This window comes from Brassica oleracea, chromosome C5 (genome assembly GCF_000695525.1).
Source record: "Brassica oleracea var. oleracea cultivar TO1000 chromosome C5, BOL, whole genome shotgun sequence".
NCBI classification, from domain to species: domain Eukaryota; kingdom Viridiplantae; phylum Streptophyta; class Magnoliopsida; order Brassicales; family Brassicaceae; genus Brassica; species Brassica oleracea.
Genome location: NC_027752.1, coordinates 41,501,739 through 41,519,291, shown reverse-complemented (window position 1 = coordinate 41,519,291; position 17,553 = coordinate 41,501,739). Strand labels below are relative to the sequence as shown.

The following is a 17,553-nucleotide window of genomic DNA, read 5'->3' as shown; positions in this document are numbered from 1 at the left end:
AATGTAATACAATCACTAAACCAAACAAGGGAGTGATAAAAATGTGCTTTTATTTGAGATGGGAAACACAAATGCTTTTCAAGTTTACTGGTCTCATATCATTACAGTACTGTGTCTTCAACCAACAGAATCTTAATACCATTTCTCGCCTGTCCCCAACATAATACATTAACACAACAACACAGCTGGAACTTTAGAGTTTACTGGTCGGCTTGGCCCTGGACCTCTTCTCCACAACACGAGAGAGTTCCTTGACAGCTTCTTTGGGCAGATTTCGAGGTCTGCTAAGCCACTGTCCATTATCTACCACCATTGTCAGTCCATTCACATACTTCCCTGTTAACCAAAATCAGCCAAATGTTTCATCATCTAACCATTTTATATATTCTTTCAAATTAAAAGACAATGATTTAAACTCAGCATACCAGAATCACAGCTGAGGTAAAGGGCAGCCATGGCGATATCCCACTTCTCCCCAAGTTTGTAGAGAGGTATATAATCTCCGGCTTTGTTCTCAATCTCGTCTGGTCCAAGTTTACTCATTCCAGGTGTACCTCCGATGGGGCCTGGTGCGATCCCGTTCACTCTGATCTCGTAGTCGGTTCCCCACTCCAATGCCAAGTTCCTTGTCGCAGCATCAACTGCAGCCTATTTAAAAAAAAAAAACATTTGTTACATTTGATTGTTTCAAAATAACATACTTAGTTCCTGAAGACTAATGAATCACCTTGGCTGCAGAGACATGGATTTGGTACCAAGAAGCAGTGTAGTGCAGAGTAGCGCTAATGTTGAGAATCGAACCTCCGCCGCTTGATGAGTCTCTACCAGGCCCTCCTTTCTTAAGATACTTGAGTGCTTCACGGCACATGTTGAATGTTCCTACAGCATCAATGTCCAAAACTACAAAACAGCAACACCAAAAAGATGTTTTCTTTAGCCATAGACAAGACTCAAAGTGAACAGAAGGGTGGATGAGAGTTCACCTGTTCGGAACCCATTGGTGGACAGATCCTCAGCCGCAGCAAGGAAGTTTCCAGCGGCGGCGTTGACGAGGATATCAACCTTACCGAAATGGTTAAAAGTTGATTCAACGACTCTTCTCGCATCCTCTGGCTTACGAACATCACCTTCAAACCCAACAGCCTAAGACACATGCAAACAGAGAGAGAGAGAGAGAGAGTGGATAAACTAAACAAGCAATCGAAAAGAAACAAACTTTCGAGGAGTTACCGGAATCCCGAGAGATCGGAGATCAGAGACGGCGGCGTCGAGGACTTGTTTGCGGCGACCCATGATGGCGATGGAAGCTCCATGTTTGCCGAACTGAGAGGAGATCTCGAACCCGATGCCGGATCCGCCGCCGGTGATGAGAGCAACCTTGCCTTTGAGTACATCGGGCTTGAACGGAGAGTCCATGATCACGATTCAAGAGTCACGACACGCAAAAGCTAAGAAGAAGAAGAAAAGAAGAACACAAAATGATAAGGCAAAAGACCACTCGTGTTTCGTTTCGCTTCTACTTACTTCCATCACCTGTCACAGTCATGGGCACATTTATTGGAATTGAACAACTGAACCGTGCCCAACCGAAACCGAACCAAAGTTCATAAATATCCGGAGGGATGTTATATTTCTAAAACCGAAAAAATTAAAATCGAATTGGAATTAATATCCAAATTTTCAAAATACAGATTATATACTTAAAAGTATTAATTATATTTAGTATCTAAATAATTACTAGGTCCTTGTCCGCGCTACGCGCGGATAATATTTTGATTTTTTTTTCATATTTTTGTACTATTATGTCAATTGTTTAGTTTTATAAAATTTTATCTTTTTACTGTAAATTTGGAATTAAAAATCTAATTTTCCCTTACTGTAAATTAAGTTAATTTTTTTGAATCTTACCACAGCACATTATACATGAAGAGAATATAGATGGTCTTTATATACTTATTTGGTGTAATATTGAAAATTTTGATGGTTTGATTAAATGGTTTTTTAGATTATATATTTTAGGATTGATTTTCGTGACTATATTCTATAATTGTCTAAAAAAAATTATTTGTCCCATATAGACATCCACGTAAATATGGACTTCTGATAAATTTGTTCATTAGGATATTTAGTTTCACTTTCAACTTTATTCTCTTTTTTTTGGCACCCTCATGCTAGCTTGTGAGGCTAGCCAACTTGGTGCAAAAGGGTTTATAAAAGTTGATCGAGTGCGCGTGACCGGACACCTTTTGCTAGGTTATGGGTACGGAATTTTAAAGATCTAGGAATATAAGTAATAGAAAGTTCAGAAAATTCTTTGGATACAGCTTGTATTTCGTCGAGCTCCGAGTCCAACGCAGGCCAATCTTCCTCCTTTTGAATGAGTATAACCAGTTGTTCACAGTCGATTGAAAGACCATCTCTATATGTCCAAACTTCAGTATCACTTGCATTACCCATAGCAAACCTTCAGCTTCCGCTTGCAGTGGTGATTTGGTGTGTGTATATCGGCCCTTGCTCCAAACAGCATCGGGAAGTCACCATCCATTAACACAAAGCCAAGTCCAGATATGTCTTTTTCATTTATCCAGGATGTCTAGCAGGGCCATTTCTTTGCCGAGGAACAGTTGTTTCCATTACCTCAACTCCCATATCAATCTCCATAATCTCGTCTATACGTTGAGCTATCCTTAAATTTTATTCGCTAATGGGAAATACATAATTCCTACGACACTATTAATGATTGTTTTTTTTGTAACACCGATACGGCAAACTTATGTTTTATTTAACAAAACTCTAATTTTAATTTTGTATTAAAGAATCAATTATATATTATATTATCCATAATTTTAGTAAATTTGCTTATTTGTCGTGTTTTTATTAGGTTTTAGCTAAATCACTGATTTATTATTTATTTTTAGCTAAGTCACTAATTTATTAATTTAAAAAATACCATTAATTAATCTTATATATATATTATAAAATGAAATTTATTTTAGTAATATAAATTTTTATTTAATATTAAAATTTAGTTAGTTTCTCGTATTTGTCATATTTTATTAGGTTTTAGACTTTTAGCTAGGTTATTGATTTATTATTAATTTCTAACTGATTCGCTAATGTGTTAATTAAAACAATACCCTTAATGAATTTTATATATAATTAAATTTTTTTTAATCATATAAAATTTATATATTATATTAATATTAAATAATTGATTCTAAAATAATATAATAAAATGATCAAAAGTTTTAAAAATCAGATAATTCTTATATATATTTTGTTGCTATATGAAAACAATATTTTTATTATAAAAGTTAAATAGATACAAAAATTATAATGAAATATTATTCAAGAAAAAAAAATTTATATAAAGATATTTTCTAAACTATTTCTAAGATATGAGTGTTTTAAAAAAAAAATTACACAAATATGAGTATGTATTGTTGATGACAAAAAAAAAATTTACACAATAATAAGTGTATATTTTGATAAAATATTTGACATAAATATATACTTTGATGTTTGATTTAACTATCTGAAAACACAACATTTTAAAATATCATTATTTTTGTTTCGTATAATCAAAAATTAGGTTCGAACTAAATTGTTTTAGGAACTTATGGAGTATACATTAAGACGTAGTGTGAACACCCCAATGAAAAAACATATGTTCGTGGTCAAAGCATGACGGCTCTTCAAGAGTTAAGACATCACAAGTTATAATAAGTCTTGTAAAAAGCTTTGCCAGTGTGGGATTCACAAATGATTCCGCTCAACTGTCCTGATGCTGTGTCTGCGGAAACAGACCCAGCTTGAAGACGACTTCAACTGCCACTTTCATGACCATTGGTTTCGCATGGCGAAAGCTTTGACAGGATCCTCACGGTACTGCAACACCTATCAAAATTTCACCTGCCTGTGTTTCTTAAGTTTCTGAAAGGTTCAGGACAAAGCGTCTTCATAACGAACAGCATGAGAAGCATCATAGGTTGTCTCTACAGAGGCAAGATCCTCAGCCACTAATAGGTCATCAAGTAACACCCTAAAGTATCAACAATTTGTAATTATGTTGTTGTGATGCCATCTTTTGTCAAACATCAGCTGTCAAATTTATATTGCTTCTTGTCGCCGGACACATGAAGTTTTCTATTTACAAAGAACTAAATAATCCATCAAACAATTTAACTATTCTGACGGAGATAAGAGAACCAAAGAAGAAGAAGTTTTCATACCGCTGCATGCTGATATCTCGCAGATACTGAGACACCGGGTGCTACAGCTCATTCCCAACTCCATCACTATGCTTAGAAAATTCATGTGCTCCAGAGACTATCGATTCATTAGAAACAAATATTAATCCCCTCAATAAGCATTCAATCCAAGGCAGTCCACTGAGTTTTTAATTTCACTCCACAGAAAGTTAGCACCGTCTCAAAAAATGATCATTATTAAATAACTGATAATATCATATTTCTTGACAACAATAGAAGTTAATAATTTTTGTTCTCGTAGGAAGTCCACAAAGTCTTACACATAATTTATGCTTCTAAATTCTTTAGTGTGTTAAACACAAAAATACAGAAAATGCGTACATCCTCATCTGCCCTGCAACATAAAACAGAAAGTGTTCATTGAACTGTTAATAATTTTTTAGTTGGAAGTGAATGATGAAAACATCTTTACCCTCCTCGGATCCATTCTTCATCTGAATCACAAATTAGATCAGTAAGAGAAAATTCCCTTTCTTTGGCTAACTCTGATGGTCCCTCTCTCATGATCTCTGTGAAATTCAGAAACTTTGCAGAGAGCAGATCAAGATCAAAAAAGGATACAAATGGAACTGAAATTGGAGATGAGATGATACCTGAAAGATCGACACGCTTAGGGATAAGGTCACCCATCTTCCTCATGTCTGCCCATGGCCCGTCTCCAACACTTACTAAAACAATCGGCATATGAGCTGAAATGTGAGAAGAACTTCAGAGAATTAGCTTCTGGAAAAATAGAGTTGCTGAAATGAAGAAAAAAAAGAGTTCTTTTACCTTACGTTAAGAAATAGTTGCTTTCTCTTGTTGTCTGAGTTCCCCCTAGGCCATATCGAAACATCTCAGTCCCTTCACATTCAGAATGTGGCCTTGTCATTAAGCATTCATACTCTGTTTTCTCTATTTAAAAACTTTAAACTTTACATGCCCATCGGCGCCAATCACCAGAACATGAAACTGGCGGTTGCTCTGTTCAACAATGTCGACAGCAGCATCGATGAGCAGTTCATACGATATTGGCCCTTTTCAACAAAAGCTATTCAAAATCTTGATTGTTTGGTACTGAAGGTAGAGATGTTACTAAAGAGAGGAAAAATACCTGATAAAGGAAAGTTAGGTGTGAATCCTCTGTAACATGGTAAGACATCTTCAAAGCCATGGCTTGGAGAATTGTCACTGTGCAAACTGAACACTTCGTCGCCATGGGTAGTAGCTGAATAATGATGAAAAAAAAACACAGTGAGTCAAAATTGAAGATGAAATTGTTTTGGGAAACAAACTCACAGTCGACAAAGCCGAAACAGGAGATGAAGTTGTCTTCATTGGAAGGAGCCAACGTTTTGCCAATAACAAAGATTGCATTCTCATATGGATTCACAATTTCTCGGAGAGCCGAACGAAGTTTACCCAGGTCGGTATCAATGACAATTCCTAAACGATGAGATGTGGCTAGAACTCCATATAGGTGATATATTCTGAATGAAAGTGTTGTAGAAGCCTGAGAAAGTGGAGCAGAAAGGTTACTAAACCTAATAACATAAGATGTTCTCATGCCGACTTAGAGTTGAGTTTACCTCGAGTATAAGAGCCATCTAAACCTAGTTGTGGAAAAGGGAAAGAGATCTGAAGTCGCATAGGATAGTGAAGAACATGAGGAGATCTGGAGCCGCGGGCAAAGGAGTATACGCACAGCGGAGTAGTCGGAGAAGCAGCGGCGGAGGCGAAGCGACAGAGTTAGAGTCACAGCGGCAGAATCAGTCGCAAGGGCAGATTGAGAGACGCAAGCATCATAATAGGTCAAAGTCAGAAATTTGGAGAGAGTGGAAACCATGGCTGTGGAAGGGAATCGTCGGAGACCATCGAAGAAGATAGCAAAACGATTTCAAATGGGCCACAGACAATTTTAAAAGCTCATCTCGACAAAAAAAAAAGATGTGAAGGGGCAAAAAGCAAGTTTTCTATTGGTTGATTATTTAGTCCAACGTGGATAGCTTCTCTGTTGATTATATTTAGCTTTTAGTATTGTATATTGATATCTAAATACTACTTATAAATCAAATTATCCAAAAATTGAAATTATCTAAATACTTCTTTATCCAAAATATTTAAAAGTACCGTATAACCTCTATAAATTAATACTCGATAAATTAATAGTCTCTATAAATTAATAAATTTTGTCGGTCCCAACTTGGACCAGTGTAAAATATGACACAAATCGATAAAATAATAAGATAATAATATTTTTAAAACTTCCATGTAAATATATAGTCCCATTAAAATCATAAATTAATAACCTATCTCTATATATATTTTATATAAGTATAAACTAAACATTATATAATTGGTTTTATATTCACAATAAAAATACTTCTATTTTTCTTAATATTTTAATATATTTTGATAATATTTAGTAAAATTATATCGAAAACCACATACCAATTATATGAAACATAAAAATATACACCAAATAAGATAATAAAATAATATGAAAGTCAAATTTCTAAAATTTAAATAATTTACATACGGTAAAATCAAATATTTTTCTGTTTTATTAATAAAAATATTCAAAAATAGAAAAAAAATCTAAAATATAAAACTTTTGTAAATTAATATCTCTATAAATTAATAAAATTTTAAAGTCCCAACATTATTAATTTATAGAGGTTCTACTGTATCTGTGTTATTTGATATGTAATTTGAAAACCTGAATTATCTAACGTGTTTATTCTTGTTATCTAAAATTACCTAAAAACTTGGAATTGAATTGGATCTGATATATTTTTTTTTTGGATATTAGCTGGTTCTCAATTTCACTACATAACCCAAACTAAAAATTAAAATAACTAAATCAAAATTGAACTAAATTTTGTAATTAACCGAATGATTCTTAAATTTATTGAATTGAAATACACGGGATGGAACTGAACGTTCACGCCTAGCCATCGTGTTTGGTTTAGTAGCTCCTCATTTTTAGAAAACTAAAAAAAATATAATCATTCCATTAATAACAATTTTCTACTATAATAACAGTAGCTCCTCATTTTTATAAAATTAAAAAAAATATATAATCTTTCCAGCAATAAAGATTTCTTTTACTATAATAACAACAATTTTACAGCCAGATAGTTCTATAGTGTATATCATATACAATCAACTAAATCCGCTAAGTATTACTATCACATCCACATCATATGGTAAAAAATCCTAAATACTTTACAAAGGAATTTATTAAATATAATTTATAATCAAACTAAATCCGTTAAGTATTATTATCACATCCACATCATATGGTAAAAAATCCTAAATATTTTTACAAAGGAATTAATTAAATATAATAACTTTAAGGAAAAGAGGGTTACGAGACCCAACAACCCTTCCTTCATCTATCTATCTGCGCCGCGCGCTATCTCTTCTCCTCTCTCCATTTTTAGACCCTTTTAGTAATCTTCCATTTTCTTTTTCGTTGTCGATCCCAAATCACATCACGTAACGAAGTGAAGAGATTTTGATAGAGAAAAAAAAAAAAAAAAAAACAAATCGTTCCTCCCGTTATCTCCGAGAAACCTTCTTTTTAACCTAGATTAGTCGGCTGTAAATTCCAAGATGCGGAACCGGTTTTTACTGTGATGTTCCTAGTGACGAGCCTTTTAGTTACCGCGGAGCTTTTCGCTGCTGATGTAGAAACCCTAATTTGTAATCCGCTCTGCAGTCACTAGTCATCTTCTCCCTCTTTTGGTGTACGATTCGGTTCGATAGGCGCTAGTAATGGCGTCTAGAGGTGGAAAGTCGATACCCGATTCAGCAATGTCGTCCAAAGGTGCCAAATCTAGACCCGATAGCGACTCCAAACCTAAGCGACACAAGGTTAGCTAGATTCCTACTTTGAGCTTATCTCGATCTCCAAGAAACGCATTTATATTGATTCTGGCTTTTTTTTTGTTTGTTTGTTTCAGACGCTGGAAGCTCCTAAAGAGCCGCGACGACCTAAGACTCACTGGGACCATGTTATAGAGGAGATGATTTGGCTCTCAAAGGTAAAGGAAGGGTAGCATTTGTATGCATGCATGTTGTTTCTTTGCTAAGTGAGAGATCTTTTGTTAGGACTTTGAGTCTGAGAGGAAATGGAAGCTAGCTCAGGCAAAGAAAGTTGCTCTGAGGGCCAGCAAAGGCATGGTAGATCAAGCTTCGAGGGAAGAAAGGAAGCTTAAGGTTCTCTGCCCTCTTCCTCTCTACTTACACACCCCAGCTTTAGTTTTTTTTTTTTTTTAAGTGAGAGTATTGCGTCTTACAGGAAGAAGAACAGAGACTGAGGAAAGTAGCCCTTAATATCTCTAAAGACGTTAAAAAGTTTTGGATCAAAGTTGAGAAGCTGGTAATTCTTTCATTTGTTCTCTCCCTGGTCTTGGAACTTAAGGGTTTGGCATAACTTTTGAGCATCTGAACTTGTTCTCCTGTGTGGACTGCCAATTTTACAGGTGCTCTACAAGCATCAGCTAGTACGCAATGAGAAAAAGAAGAAGGCTATGGACAAGCAACTTGAGTTTCTGTTAGGCCAGACTGAGAGGTTACTATGAAACTTTTCTTACACAGTTTTTCTTGTTTTTTGTAATTGTGAATAAAGACTGAGTTTAGTCTGTTGGTTTATGTTAGGTACTCAACTATGTTGGCAGAAAATTTAGTGGAGCCTTATAAACATGGCCACAACAAATCTCCTAAACCTATTCTGGCTATCGAATCAAAAAGTGATGAAGAAAGGGCAGAAGAGACACCTTCGGAGTTGAATGCTTGTGAGCTCCACATTACTCAACTCCGCATATGTTTACTATAAGCAAGTGAGCTGTATTCTAACACATCTCCTGACATTGTAGCTGCAGGTCTTGAATCAGAAACTCTTGATGTCGATGAGGATTATGATCTCAATTCCGAGGATGCGTCAGTGAGTTTCAGTTTATAAAATTTTAATAACTATATATTACCACTTATTGGCAGTTAATGCGTGTCACAGTTTGAATCGACCTGCACCTTATAGAAAAGATGGATAAGAATGTGTTTTTGCTCTATTTGTAAATTATAAGAGATTTAGAAAACGTTAACAAATGGAATCGTTTTGTTTTGTCATGACACCACCCTGTTGAGAATTAAATGATTTTATTTATTAGCTATGTATGTCTGATCATTTGAAGAGTAATATGTTCAATATCTAATTTCAAACCCATAATTACACTTAGGAAGATGATGAAGATACTATTGAGGAGGATGAAAAGCACTTCACCAAACAGGAAAGGCAAGAAGAGTTGGAATCTTTGCAAAATGAAGTGGATCTACCAGTTGAGGAGCTACTCAGACGTTATACTGCTAGTAGAGGTTGGTATAACTGAACACTCTTTATTAATTTGTTTTTCCCCCGCATTTTGTCATATTTTACTATGATTACACAAGCTGTATCCTCAATGAGTCTCAACTGTTTGAGTTGTATCCTCAGTTAGCGGAGAAACCAGCCCAGAAAGAGATGAAAATGAAGCTAATCTGGCATCAGTAGGTGAAGATCATATAGAGGGTGAGCGGTATTAAGTTCTTATAATGTATTTGAAGCAATGAAACTGCTCTTTGACTTCCTTCCCATTTGACATGTGCAGCTGACAAAAACAATCTTACAGCTTCTGAAGAAACTGAAGGGAGCCCAAGTGTTCGTCGTTCTGTAAGTTGTATGTCTTTAAAATCCCAGTATCTGATTTGCAATCAAAATTGTGGCTCAAATGTAATATTTATCGTTTATTTGTAGAATGATAGCTTTGATCATTTAGCAGTATCCGAGACCCATACACATGATCACAAGCCAGGCCCAAAAACTGCCTCTGTGAAGTCCGGAAAGGAAGATCAGACCTATGATTTCAACGATGAACAGGTAACTGGAATCTGATTTCCTTTGTGTATCCTTTGTCAGAAGACCTTACCATCTTTTCTCACGAGTCTCTGATTCTGACTGCAAAAATGCTGAATTTTCTGTTTCTCTGTTATTTGCCAACATATGCAGGAGGATGTTGATTTTGTTGCTGCCACTGGTGAGGAAAAGGTCAGTCTTTATCAGATGCCTGAGACTGTTATTTCGGGACTTTACTCTTGTAACTTTATTTTCTTAGCCTTGTCGAAGGTTTTTTGTTGAACGACCATATGGTTTCGAAACTTCAAATTGTATTTTCTCTTGTGGTGCAGGATGATGAGACGACACTGTCCGTTGAAGAGGAACTGGCAAAAGCAGATAGTGTGGACCCTGAGGACGAGGTAACAAGCATATATTGATTATTCTGTTTTCTTGTAATATGAAAACGTTGTTAGCTGGGGAGTTTACAAACAGAAACTTGTCCTTGTACTACAGATTGCTCTGCTACAGAAGGAGAGTGAAATGTCTATTGAAGAATTGCTTGCAAGGTATAAGGAGGTATGCTTTTAATCCTCCTGTGTGCTTCTGTTCTGCGGCTTTTGTTCGTTTTTTCTGTAACTCAATTTCCCTGTTATAGGATTTCGGTGGCAAGGATTTATCTGAAGATGATTCGTCAGATATCAGGCAGCAAGCTGATTCAGATGACGAAAATGTTGAATCAGCCGAATGTAAGCCAGCTTTACAGCCTTGCTCAGAAAAAGATGAAGGCACATCCAATGAAATAAAAGAAGATGATGGTAAAGATAACAGTGACAAAATTGCTGATGCAGCAGCAGCAGCAAGATCTGCACAGCCAACTGGATTTACATACTCTACAACAAAAGTTAGAACGAAATTGCCGTTTCTTCTCAAGCATTCTTTGCGTGAGTACCAACACATTGGCTTAGACTGGCTTGTCACGATGTATGAGAAAAGGTTGAATGGGATTTTAGCTGATGAAATGGGTCTTGGAAAGACGATCATGACCATCGCTCTTCTCGCACATCTTGCTTGTGATAAGGGGATATGGGGTCCCCATCTGATCGTGGTTCCGACAAGTGTGATGCTGAATTGGGAAACTGAATTTCTTAAATGGTGTCCTGCATTCAAAATCCTCACCTACTTTGGGAGTGCAAAGGAGCGAAAACTCAAGAGACAAGGGTGGATGAAGCTGAACTCCTTTCATGTATGCATAACAACCTATAGGCTAGTTATCCAGGACAGTAAAATGTTCAAGCGCAAGAAGTGGAAGTACTTGATTCTTGATGAAGCCCATTTAATTAAGAACTGGAAGTCTCAGAGATGGCAAACTCTGTTGAACTTCAATTCTAAACGCAGAATTTTGTTGACTGGTACACCGCTGCAAAATGATCTTATGGAATTGTGGTCACTGATGCATTTTCTGATGCCACATGTCTTTCAGTCTCACCAGGAGTTCAAAGATTGGTTCTGTAACCCGATAGCAGGGATGGTGGAGGGCCAAGATAAAATCAATAGAGAAGTTATTGATCGCTTGCATAATGTCCTCCGTCCTTTCCTTCTACGACGCCTAAAAAGAGATGTAGAAAAACAACTTCCTCAGAAACATGAGCATGTTATTTTCTGCAGATTGTCTAAGAGGCAGCGCAACTTGTATGAGGACTTCATAGCAAGCACAGAAACACAGGCTACACTTAACAGCGGAAGCTTTTTTGGGATGATAAGTATCATAATGCAACTGCGGAAAGTTTGTAATCATCCTGATCTCTTTGAGGGTCGGCCTATTGTAAGTTCTTTTGATATGCCTGGCATTGATGTGCAGTTGAGTTCGAGAATCTGCTCTCTTCTTTTGAAAAGTCCATTTTCCAGAGTCGATCTTGAAGATCTGGGATTCTTATTCACCCATCATGATTTTTCTATGACTTCTTGGGAAGGGGATGAGATCAAGACTATTTCAACGCCCTCCGATTTGATCAAGCATCGGGTGGACTTGAAGGATAATCCAGAAGAAGTTCCTCTGAGTTTAGTAAACCGCAAAAATCTGCAAGGGACAAATATTTTTGAAGAAATTCGTAAGGCTGTCTTTGAGGAAAGGGTTAAAGAATCCAAGGATCGGGCAGCAGCCATTGCATGGTGGAATTCTTTGAGATGCCGGAGAAAGCCTACTTACTCTACATCTTTAAGAACTCTTTTAACCATTAAGGGTCCTCTTGATGATATACACCATCTCAAAGCTAATCGTCCATCTTACATGTACTCCTCAATGCTCGCTGACATAGTTCTTTCACCGATCGAGCGTTTCCAGAAGGTAATTGAGCTAGTCGAAGCTTTCACGTTTGCGATTCCTGCTGCAAGAGCGCCTTCACCTGCTTGCTGGTGCAGCAAAAGTGACTCTCCTGTTTTTCTTAGTCCATCGTACAAGGAGAAAGTTACAGATCTATTGTCACCTCTTCTGTCTCCGATTAGGCCTGCGATTGTTAGGAGACAAGTATATTTTCCAGATAGGCGGCTGATACAGTTTGACTGTGGTAAGCTGCAGGAGCTTGCTATGTTACTGAGAAAATTAAAATTTGGGGGTCACAGAGCGTTGATATTCACGCAAATGACCAAGATGCTTGACATCTTGGAGGCTTTCATTAATTTATACGGTTATACCTACATGCGTCTTGACGGTTCTACTCCACCAGAAGAGAGGCAGACATTAATGCAGCGGTTTAACACAAATCCCAAGATTTTTCTCTTCATCTTGTCAACCCGAAGTGGGGGTGTAGGCATAAACCTTGTTGGTGCAGACACAGTTATCTTCTATGACAGTGACTGGAATCCCGCAATGGATCAACAAGCTCAAGATCGCTGCCACAGGATTGGTCAGACACGGGAAGTGCATATTTATCGGTTGATAAGTGAGAGCACCATTGAAGAGAATATCTTGAAGAAGGCAAACCAGAAGCGTGCGCTTGATAACCTAGTTATTCAGAATGGTGAATATAACACCGAGTTTTTCAAGAAGCTCGACCCAATGGAATTGTTCTCTGGGCATAAAACTCTGACTAGGAAGGATGAAGAGGAAAAGAGCAAGAATTGTGAGGCGGAGCTCCCTCTGTCAAACGCAGATGTCGAGGCTGCTTTAAAACATGCAGAAGATGAAGCAGATTATATGGCTCTCAAAAGAGTAGAAGAAGAAGAAGCTGTGGAGAATCAAGAGTTTACAGAAGAACCTATAGAGAGACCAGAAGACGATGAGATAGTAAATGAGGATGACATTAAGTCTGATGAGCCTGCTGATCAAGGTGTAGCTGCAGCTGGGTCGGCTAAAGAAGAAGTTTCATTGGTACCTATTGATAACAGGGATGAGAGAGATGACATCATTACTTTAAGCCAAGAAGAAGATAATGATGTACCAGATGATGTCAAGCAAATGGCTGCAGCAGCCGCTGCTGCTGGACAAGCTATCTCATCTTTTGAGAACCAGCTGCGTCCTATTGATAGATATGCGATTAGATTTTTAGAGGTTTGGGACCCCATCATTGTTGAGGCTGCTATTGAAAATGAAGCGGGATTTGAAGAGAAAGAATGGGAACTTGACCACATTGAGAAGTACAAGGAGGAAATGGAAGCTGAAATTGATGATGGTGAAGAGCCTCTTGTTTATGAGAGTAAGTATATTTTTTTCTTATTCCATGCAATCATTTAACTCCTATTCCTAATTTCCTAGTATATCTGTATAATGTGAATACATAGGCTGATTCTTATCTCACATGTGATGTTAATGCTATTTTCAGAATGGGACGCTGATTTTGCAACCGAGGCATACAGGCAGCAAGTTGAAGTTTTAGCTCAGCACCAGGTAAAGATTAACTAATGCATCTGCAGTGGCCTTCTGCATTTCAGCTTGCTCACGTTTTTACGTATTATTGTAGTTGATGGAAGATCTAGAAAATGAAGCTAGAGAGAGGGAAGCTGCAGAAGAGGCTGAAAGGCGTTTGGCACTGTAAGACACTTTTGAACCAACACAGTTTATTGTCAATATGATTATCTAGGAAATATTATTGGAAATTATATGTCAGCAATAATAGACAAGCACTTATTTCGAGTTATTGGTTCAAACCATTTTTTCCCCAGGAACGAAAGTGCCCATGTACTTAAACCTAAGAAGAAGAAAAAGGTGAAGAAAGCCAAATATAAATCCCTGAAAAAAGGATCACTCGGGTCCGAGTCAAAACAAGCGAAGCCAGTGGTGAAAGTTGAAGCTTCGAGTGATGAAGACAATGAAGAATGCGGATATGTGAGTAGCAGTGACTCAGACATGGTCTCACCGCGTTTGCAGAAACGTATGAAAGGCAAGAAAAGAGAATTAGTCTTCGACAGTGATGAAGAGAAGAACTCGAAGAAGAAAGCAAAGAAGCATAAGAAGCCTCTTTCACATTCAGATATCAAATGCAAGACTCCGCATGATGAACTGGTTCCATCAAAGCCGTCTGACAGTATGGCTGTTGATAATGAATTGAAACCGGCAAACAGGGGTAAAACCCTAGGGAAAAAGTTCATCATTTCTATGCCAATAAAGCGTGTTCTTATGATCAAGCCAGAGAAATTGAAGAAAGGAAATCTCTGGTCTAGAGACTGTGTTCCCTCGCCTGATTCTTGGTTGCCTCAGGAAGATGCTGTATTGTGTGCTATGGTTCATGAATATGGGTCTAACTGGAGTTTAGTTAGCGAGACTCTTTACGGAATGGCTGCTGGTGGAGCTTACAGAGGAAGGCATCGCCATCCTGCATATTGTTGTGAGAGATATAGGGAGCTTATGCAGCGACATGTTTTGTCTGCTTCCGACAGTGTAGTGAACGAAAAGAACCTCAACGCTGGTTCTGGGAAGGCTCTCCTTAAAGTAACTGAGGTAAGGTTGACTATGCCCATAGCGTTAGAGATTGATATAAGACAGACAGATTAGCTAACTCGCCTGTGTGCATCAAAGTACTATGAATTAGGGATATTCTGAAATTCGTATTGTAAACGAGGTCTTGTTAATCTGCTCAGGAAGATTGTTGTAGTGGAAAGGAGGTGGTTTTCACTAATATTTTAATTTTGGTGCAGGAAAATATGCGGGCACTCCTAAATGTTGCAGCTGAGCAGCCAGATACGGAGATGCTCCTTCAAAAACACTTTACTTGCTTGCTGTCTTCAATCTGGAGGACGTCAACACGCTCTACAAACAATCAAAAGCTCTCCTTAAATAGTCCCATATTCAACAGACAGGTTATGGGTTCTGCGAATCACACTCAAGAATTAGCGAGAAAACCTTTTCAGGGGATGAAGATCACCAGCTTAAGTAGCAAGTTGGTAGAATTCGCTCTCCAGGACTCAAGCACGAGCCAGCCACTCGATACTGCTTCTCGTCCTAGATTACAGGAACCTATCAATAAAGTGGGATTAGACCTAACCTTGGAGTTCCCACATGGCAATGATGATTCCTCGACTCATTTCCCACCCATCATAAAGCTAACTATTGATGGATCAGATTCATTCAATTATGTGAATGACCCTCCAGGGGAAGATAAGCTCAAAGTATCTCGGATTGCTGCAGAGGACCGTTACAGGTTTGTAACTCTATCCATGCCAAAAGCTCTCTATAAAGTCTTAAGAGTAGTAGTGGTCACTAAAGTATCGGTGGTCTTGTTTGTAGGAATGCTGCAAATGCGTGTATTGAAGATTCGTTTGGATGGGCTTCAAACACGTTCCCCGCATATGATCCGAAGTCGAGAAGTGGAGTGAAAGCACAGTCCCTGGGGAAGCACAAGCTATCCGCCTCAGACACGCCCAAGTCCTCAAAGAGCAAACAGCGAAAACTCTCAGCAGCAGAACAATCGGAAGTGTCATGGGTGAGGCGAAATGACCCTAATCTCAAGTTCGATTTTACACCTGCCGATAGAGAAGAGGTGGAAGAGGATAAGGAGGTTTCAGAAGAGATAGAGATGATAGGTTGTTCACATTGGTATGATCCTTTGTTAACCTCAGGCCTTGATGATTGCTCATTAGCGTCTGAACCCTCAGGAATAGAGTAGTAAAGGCTTTTGTAAAAGTAAAAACTGCATGCAGACAAAAAAAATGCTGATGATTGTGGATGACCCAGCTTTGTAGGTTTTTTTTTCGTTTCCAGAGATCATACAAATATTGAATCTCAAATATGATTCTATTCTACATCTGCTTCTGACTTGTTTTCACTCTAGTTTCCCAAACGTGAGCGTTTTGTATACACTATGATTTGAACATTGGTATCTGTCTATTCAAAAACAAAAATATGACATGGTAGATGATGAATACGTTGTGTTAAACGCATCTTAGTGACAGAAGCCCATCTCACAGTTCATATATCTTTCTTTTATGTAATCTTCAACATAATCGGTTCTAATCAATCATGAGGCCAATCGCTTCGAAGCAACATTATCGCATGCATACTTGAAATGAGCTGCACAGGCTATGGCCCTTGCAATTTATGAATCTTTTATTTTTAAAATGAAAAAGGTATATATAATATCATGTTATCATTTCGACCTAATCTTTAATGTTCAACGAATGACATTTTTATTATAAGCTCTTTGTCATTTCAGTACGTAGTTGCGCTTACCGTTGAAAGATGCTTGATGAATACTCACGAAGAAAAAATCGGTTTCACACCTGGACATCATAATGAATATGTTCATTAGAAGAATTTAAGAAAAAATATAAACTTTCAAATAGTTGTTTTTTTTCTTTTGATAACTCAGAAATAGATCTCAGACTAATCTCTTTGGGGATTTTTATATAGTGTTTTTTTTATTAAAACTAGATTTAAAAAAAAAATATTTATTTTGATTAATCTGCATGATCTGCAATTGTTCTATTTGATCTGCATATTTATTTGATCTGCATTTTCATATTTGGGTCACCCATCAGAAGCCAAAAACAGAAAAACATTTATATTGTTCGATATGACCACAATGATCTTCCAAAAACTAATGATTAATGTTTCCATCCACTACAAGAAAACATCACGGATTCTAAGGGAAAAAATCGTCGGAATTTCGTCGGAATATCGTTATTCCGACGACATACCGACGAAATACGTCGTCGGAAATAATTCTTCGGAATTTATTTTTTCCTCGGAAATCCCTCGGAATTTTCCGTCGGAATTCCGAGGAAATAAATTTCCGAGGAAATTCCGAAGATCACTAGTTTGTCGGAAATGTCCTCGGAATATACCGAGGGAGAACTTCGTCGGTATAATTCCTCGGAAGTTCATCGATCGATGCGTGTTTGGACATATATACATCGATCGATAGAAGTATACCGACGGACATTTTCCTCGGTTTATTCCGAGGAACTTTTCCCTCGGTATATACCGAGGGACCA

General features: G+C 37.4%; 3 protein-coding genes across 20 annotated transcripts; 1 reads left to right on the top strand and 2 right to left on the bottom strand.

Annotated features, from left to right (window-relative positions):
- Positions 1-29: 29 nt before the first annotated feature.
- Positions 30-1,525, bottom strand: LOC106343258 (peroxisomal 2,4-dienoyl-CoA reductase). The gene is made up of 5 exons (XM_013782422.1): positions 1,231-1,525; positions 984-1,143; positions 728-900; positions 426-648; positions 30-336 (listed from the first exon to the last, which is right to left on the bottom strand). The coding sequence occupies exons 1-5, from the start codon at positions 1,414-1,416 to the stop codon at positions 194-196; spliced, it is 885 nt and encodes a 294-aa protein (XP_013637876.1). The 5' UTR covers positions 1,417-1,525; the 3' UTR covers positions 30-193.
- A 2,032-nt stretch (positions 1,526-3,557) lies between these two features.
- Positions 3,558-6,147, bottom strand: LOC106343377 (E3 ubiquitin-protein ligase RGLG2-like). 16 transcript variants are annotated; one of them, XM_013782559.1, is made up of 9 exons: positions 5,840-6,147; positions 5,550-5,763; positions 5,365-5,478; positions 5,190-5,234; positions 5,048-5,114; positions 4,684-4,960; positions 4,532-4,605; positions 4,233-4,329; positions 3,558-4,146 (listed from the first exon to the last, which is right to left on the bottom strand). In XM_013782559.1, the coding sequence occupies exons 1-6, from the start codon at positions 5,855-5,857 to the stop codon at positions 4,894-4,896; spliced, it is 525 nt and encodes a 174-aa protein (XP_013638013.1). In that variant the 5' UTR covers positions 5,858-6,147; the 3' UTR covers positions 3,558-4,146; positions 4,233-4,329; positions 4,532-4,605; positions 4,684-4,893. The 16 variants fall into 16 exon arrangements, 13 of the variants coding, with proteins under 13 accessions (XP_013638013.1, XP_013638014.1, XP_013638015.1 ...); XM_013782560.1 differs by having other exon boundaries at positions 3,558-4,042; XM_013782561.1 differs by having other exon boundaries at positions 3,558-4,329; positions 4,684-4,796; positions 4,865-4,960.
- A 1,489-nt stretch (positions 6,148-7,636) lies between these two features.
- On the top strand, positions 7,637-16,364 carry LOC106294541 (protein PHOTOPERIOD-INDEPENDENT EARLY FLOWERING 1). 3 transcript variants are annotated; one of them, XM_013730123.1, is made up of 20 exons: positions 7,637-8,129; positions 8,219-8,299; positions 8,367-8,474; positions 8,557-8,637; positions 8,741-8,829; positions 8,916-9,052; positions 9,140-9,201; positions 9,494-9,629; positions 9,748-9,822; positions 9,902-9,963; positions 10,048-10,170; positions 10,300-10,338; positions 10,479-10,547; positions 10,642-10,704; positions 10,784-13,820; positions 13,947-14,011; positions 14,085-14,155; positions 14,287-15,061; positions 15,259-15,761; positions 15,848-16,364. In XM_013730123.1, the coding sequence occupies exons 1-20, from the start codon at positions 8,031-8,033 to the stop codon at positions 16,224-16,226; spliced, it is 6,054 nt and encodes a 2,017-aa protein (XP_013585577.1). In that variant the 5' UTR covers positions 7,637-8,030; the 3' UTR covers positions 16,227-16,364. The 3 variants fall into 3 exon arrangements, with proteins under 3 accessions (XP_013585577.1, XP_013585576.1, XP_013585578.1); XM_013730122.1 differs by having other exon boundaries at positions 9,134-9,201; XM_013730124.1 differs by having other exon boundaries at positions 9,134-9,201; positions 9,902-9,970; positions 10,073-10,170.
- The last annotated feature ends 1,189 nt before the right edge of the window (positions 16,365-17,553 follow it).

Bases quoted from the DNA above. Each gene is read 5' to 3' on its own strand.
- LOC106294541 (XM_013730122.1), top strand. From the start codon at position 8,031: ATGGCGTCTAGAGGTGGAAAGTCGATACCCGATTCAGCAATGTCGTCC. The intron at 8,130-8,218 runs GTTAGCTAGATT...TGTTTGTTTCAG, and splicing joins CCAAACCTAAGCGACACAAG to ACGCTGGAAGCTCCTAAAGA. The intron at 14,156-14,286 runs GTAAGACACTTT...TTTTTTCCCCAG, and splicing joins GCTGAAAGGCGTTTGGCACT to GAACGAAAGTGCCCATGTAC.
- LOC106343377 (XM_013782557.1), bottom strand. The intron at 5,479-5,549 runs GTGAGTTTGTTT...ATCATTATTCAG, and splicing joins CTGTTTCGGCTTTGTCGACT to CTACTACCCATGGCGACGAA. The intron at 5,115-5,189 runs GTAAAGTTTAAA...CTGAATGTGAAG, and splicing joins TGATTGGCGCCGATGGGCAT to GGACTGAGATGTTTCGATAT.
- LOC106343258 (XM_013782422.1), bottom strand. From the start codon at position 1,416: ATGGACTCTCCGTTCAAGCCCGATGTACTCAAAGGCAAGGTTGCTCTC. The intron at 649-727 runs GTGATTCATTAG...TTTTTTAAATAG, and splicing joins TCCATGTCTCTGCAGCCAAG to GCTGCAGTTGATGCTGCGAC. The intron at 337-425 runs GTATGCTGAGTT...TTTGGTTAACAG, and splicing joins TTACCTCAGCTGTGATTCTG to GGAAGTATGTGAATGGACTG.